The 3,268-nt window shown below is 40.7% G+C and overlaps 1 protein-coding gene across 1 annotated transcript in view; it reads right to left on the reverse strand.

The window, feature by feature from the left end:
* Positions 213-3,268, reverse strand: part of LOC109230250 (leucine-rich repeat receptor-like protein kinase PEPR2) — a 6,756-nt gene continuing 3,700 nt past the window's right edge. The window contains exons 2-3 of the mRNA XM_019395770.1: positions 2,244-2,553; positions 213-334 (exon numbers count right to left, since the gene is read on the reverse strand). Coding sequence (XP_019251315.1) covers positions 213-334; positions 2,244-2,553 — 432 coding nt within the window. The remainder of the gene's footprint in view (positions 335-2,243; positions 2,554-3,268) is intronic.

Raw genomic sequence — 3,268 nt, forward strand, 5'->3', positions numbered from 1 at the left:
CGCACCTGCAGCTCCGCACCTACGAAAATGCATCGCAGGTGCGGTCCTTTTCAAGCTAGGCGAAATCCGCTTCTGCGGTCCCTCGAGCGCACCTGCGCCTTCACACCCGCGCGTGCCCTTCCGCTCCTGCGACCCAGCTACCCCCCACGCGTTCCGCATCTGTGGAGCTTACCACGCACCTGCGGGCTCGCAGATGCCGAAATACCCTCGCATCAGCGATTCCTCCCAGCTCTGCCCAAACGCGCTTCTGCAACCACAAAGCCGCACTTGCGGCTCTGCACCTGCGGCCAAAACCTCGCAAGTGCCGTTACACCAGATACTAGCTGCTGCAATCCTTCATCAAATTTCCAAATTTGATCCGTTAACCATCCGGAATCCACCCGAGGCCCTCGGGACCCCAACCAATCGCACCAACCAGTCCAAAATACATTACTGACTTGCTCGAGGCCTCAAATTACATCAAACAACATCGAAATCATGAATCGCACCCCAATTCGAACTTTATGGACTTTAGAACTTCAACCTTCTACATTCGTTGCCGAAACCTATCAAATCACATCCGATTGACCTCAAATTTTGCACACAAGTAATATTCGACATTACGGACCTACTCCAACTTCCGTAATGGGAATCAGACCTCGATGTCAAAAAGTCAACTCTCGGTCAAACTTCCCAAAACCTTCAAATTTCTATCTTTAGCCAATTGACTCCAAAATGACCCACGGACCTCCGAATTCACTTCCGACTGCGCTTCCAATATCGGAATCACCATACGGAGCTATTCCCAGACTCGGAATCCCAAACGGACATTGATAACACTGAGATGCACTTCAACCCAAACTTATAAAATTCTTCCAAAAATGCTAACTTCCACAATAGGTGCCAAAACGTTTCCGGGTCTTCCAAAACCCGATCCGGACATACGCCCAAGTCCGAAATCATCATACGAACCTGCTGGAACCTTCGAGTCCCGATTCCGAGGTTGTTTACTCAAAAATCCGATCTTAGTCAATTCTTTCAACTTAAAGCTTCCGAAATGAGAATTCTCTTTCCAAATCAACCCCAAACTTTCCGGAATTCAATTCCGACCATGCGTACAAGTCATAATACTTGAAATGAAGTTGCTCATGGCCTCAAACTGTTGAACGACGCGCTAGAGCTCAAAACGACCGGTCGGATCGTTACAATAATGGCAGAGAAATTTATGGTTCTATATTTTGATACTGAAGGAGAATGAAGAAAGAAGAAAAGAAAAAACAAATAGAAGTGGGTCTTTAATGTTGGGCTAAAGGATAGGAAGAAATTTAATACTCTGTAGTATATATATAAAGTGGGTTAAACCGGGTAAGAAAATAAAATATGAGCCAAATTTGATTGAGATCTTGCCTGAGCTGATAGAACAAGTAATTTATTCTTTGTTATATTTATCCTCATTAGCTAAAGAGACATGAAAAAAAGAAGTAGAAAAGGGCAAAAATGCCCTCAATTATGGAACATAGACCCATACATGGGAAAAGGCCAAATATGTCATTATAAGTGATTGGCTCAAATTTACCTCTTAATTAGGGAAAATAAAACAAATTTAACCTCCATTTGAATTTGATCTCAAATATGCCCTTATTATTAGTAGACAGACACAAACTTGCCCCTCAAAACAAACGAAATTCACTTTTTCTTTACAATCCTTTAGTATTAGGCTCAAAGGTTTATTTGGCTGTTATTTTAAAATGGGGAGAGGAAGAATAAAAAGAAGAAAATAAAAGAAAAGAAATAAGAGCATGTAGAAAAAAAAGTACATTTAGAAATGCATACGAAAAGCAAAGAGAATATTTTTTCAAGGCAGAATAGCCTAAATGGCACATGTACTTCACCCATCTTGTCATGCCGGTCCCCAAAGTTAGATATTTGCCAACTGAACACTTATACTCATTCAAAACGTAAATAATAAACGCTTATCCAACGTAGCTGCCAGTGCGTGTATAACAATCGCATACACGTAGGACGCCACGTCAATAATTAGAAGACCACGTAGGCTCCAAGTCACACACCATGGCCAAATAGGATTAAAAATCGGCCTAAGATTATTTAACCCCCAAACCCACATTTGCCCCTTATTTTATAATTAACCGCGTAGTTAGGGCTTAGATAGTATCGAACAACAGTGAGTGTCTCCTCTCTTCTCTTCTGTGATTTCTCTGATGAGGTTATTCTTCACTTTCCGACTTCAGTTCTTTCTCGATTACCAAACTGGCTGATAAAGACTCCCCAAACTTGCTGAAAATTACTCCCACTAAGAGACAACATTCTCAAGCTTGTCAAATTACCCAAAAACTGTGGAATCAAACCAGAAAACCTATTCCCACCAAGGTCAAGTATCCCCAATGAAGCAAGATTCATTATACTCTCAGGAACTTCACCAGTTAAGGTACTGTTAGCCAATCTAAACTCAATGATCCTAATAGTATGAGGAGCATTGACAGATGATCCATTACAGAAAAATGATGCAGGGACCACCCCAGATAGTTGATTCGCGACAGCGAAATTACTTGTAAACTAGAAAGTGAACCAATTGTAGCGGGGATTAATCCCTGCAGATTATTATCACCAGTGCTTAAGTGTATTAATGAGGATATGTGGGCTTGAAATTGATTCGGGATGTTGTTAGAGATTACCTAGATCTGGAAACTTTGCACATTATAGCTGCGACAATTTTCTAATGGAGGTTTGAATTGGAATGGCGGCAGTAGCTTATTTGTTGGAGGAGAAGCAGAAAAAATCGACTTTTAAAACAAAAGGAGATGGCAAAAATTGATGGGCAACGAAGAATCACAGGAAAATAAAATTCTATTTTTTCACTGTTGAAGCTAACAAACAAAGAAGAAGGCATCGGATTTGCTAAATTTAGCTTCTATATTGTTCAACAATGGAGAATAAGGTAGAAAGAAGAAGATGGTTGTTAAATAGGCTAATTTATTACCTTTAGGGCTTTTTTAAATATCTTCACGCCCCTTACAAGCGTGTGAATCACGCACTGAAGCCACATATGACACATAGGATAAGCCACGTTGGATAAGCGTTTATTATTCACGTTTTGAATGAGTATAAGTGTTCAGTTGACAAATGTCTAACTTTGGGGACCGGCATGACAAAGTGGGCGAAGTACAGGTGCCATTTAGGCTATTCTGCCTTTTTTCAAAGTACTCTTTTTTGCTCAAGGATGACTACAAGTCATCTCTTTCCGTTTTTTTTTTTTTTTTTTTTTTTGGGG

This window comes from Nicotiana attenuata, chromosome 7 (genome assembly GCF_001879085.1).
Source record: "Nicotiana attenuata strain UT chromosome 7, NIATTr2, whole genome shotgun sequence".
In the NCBI taxonomy this organism is placed as follows: domain Eukaryota; kingdom Viridiplantae; phylum Streptophyta; class Magnoliopsida; order Solanales; family Solanaceae; genus Nicotiana; species Nicotiana attenuata.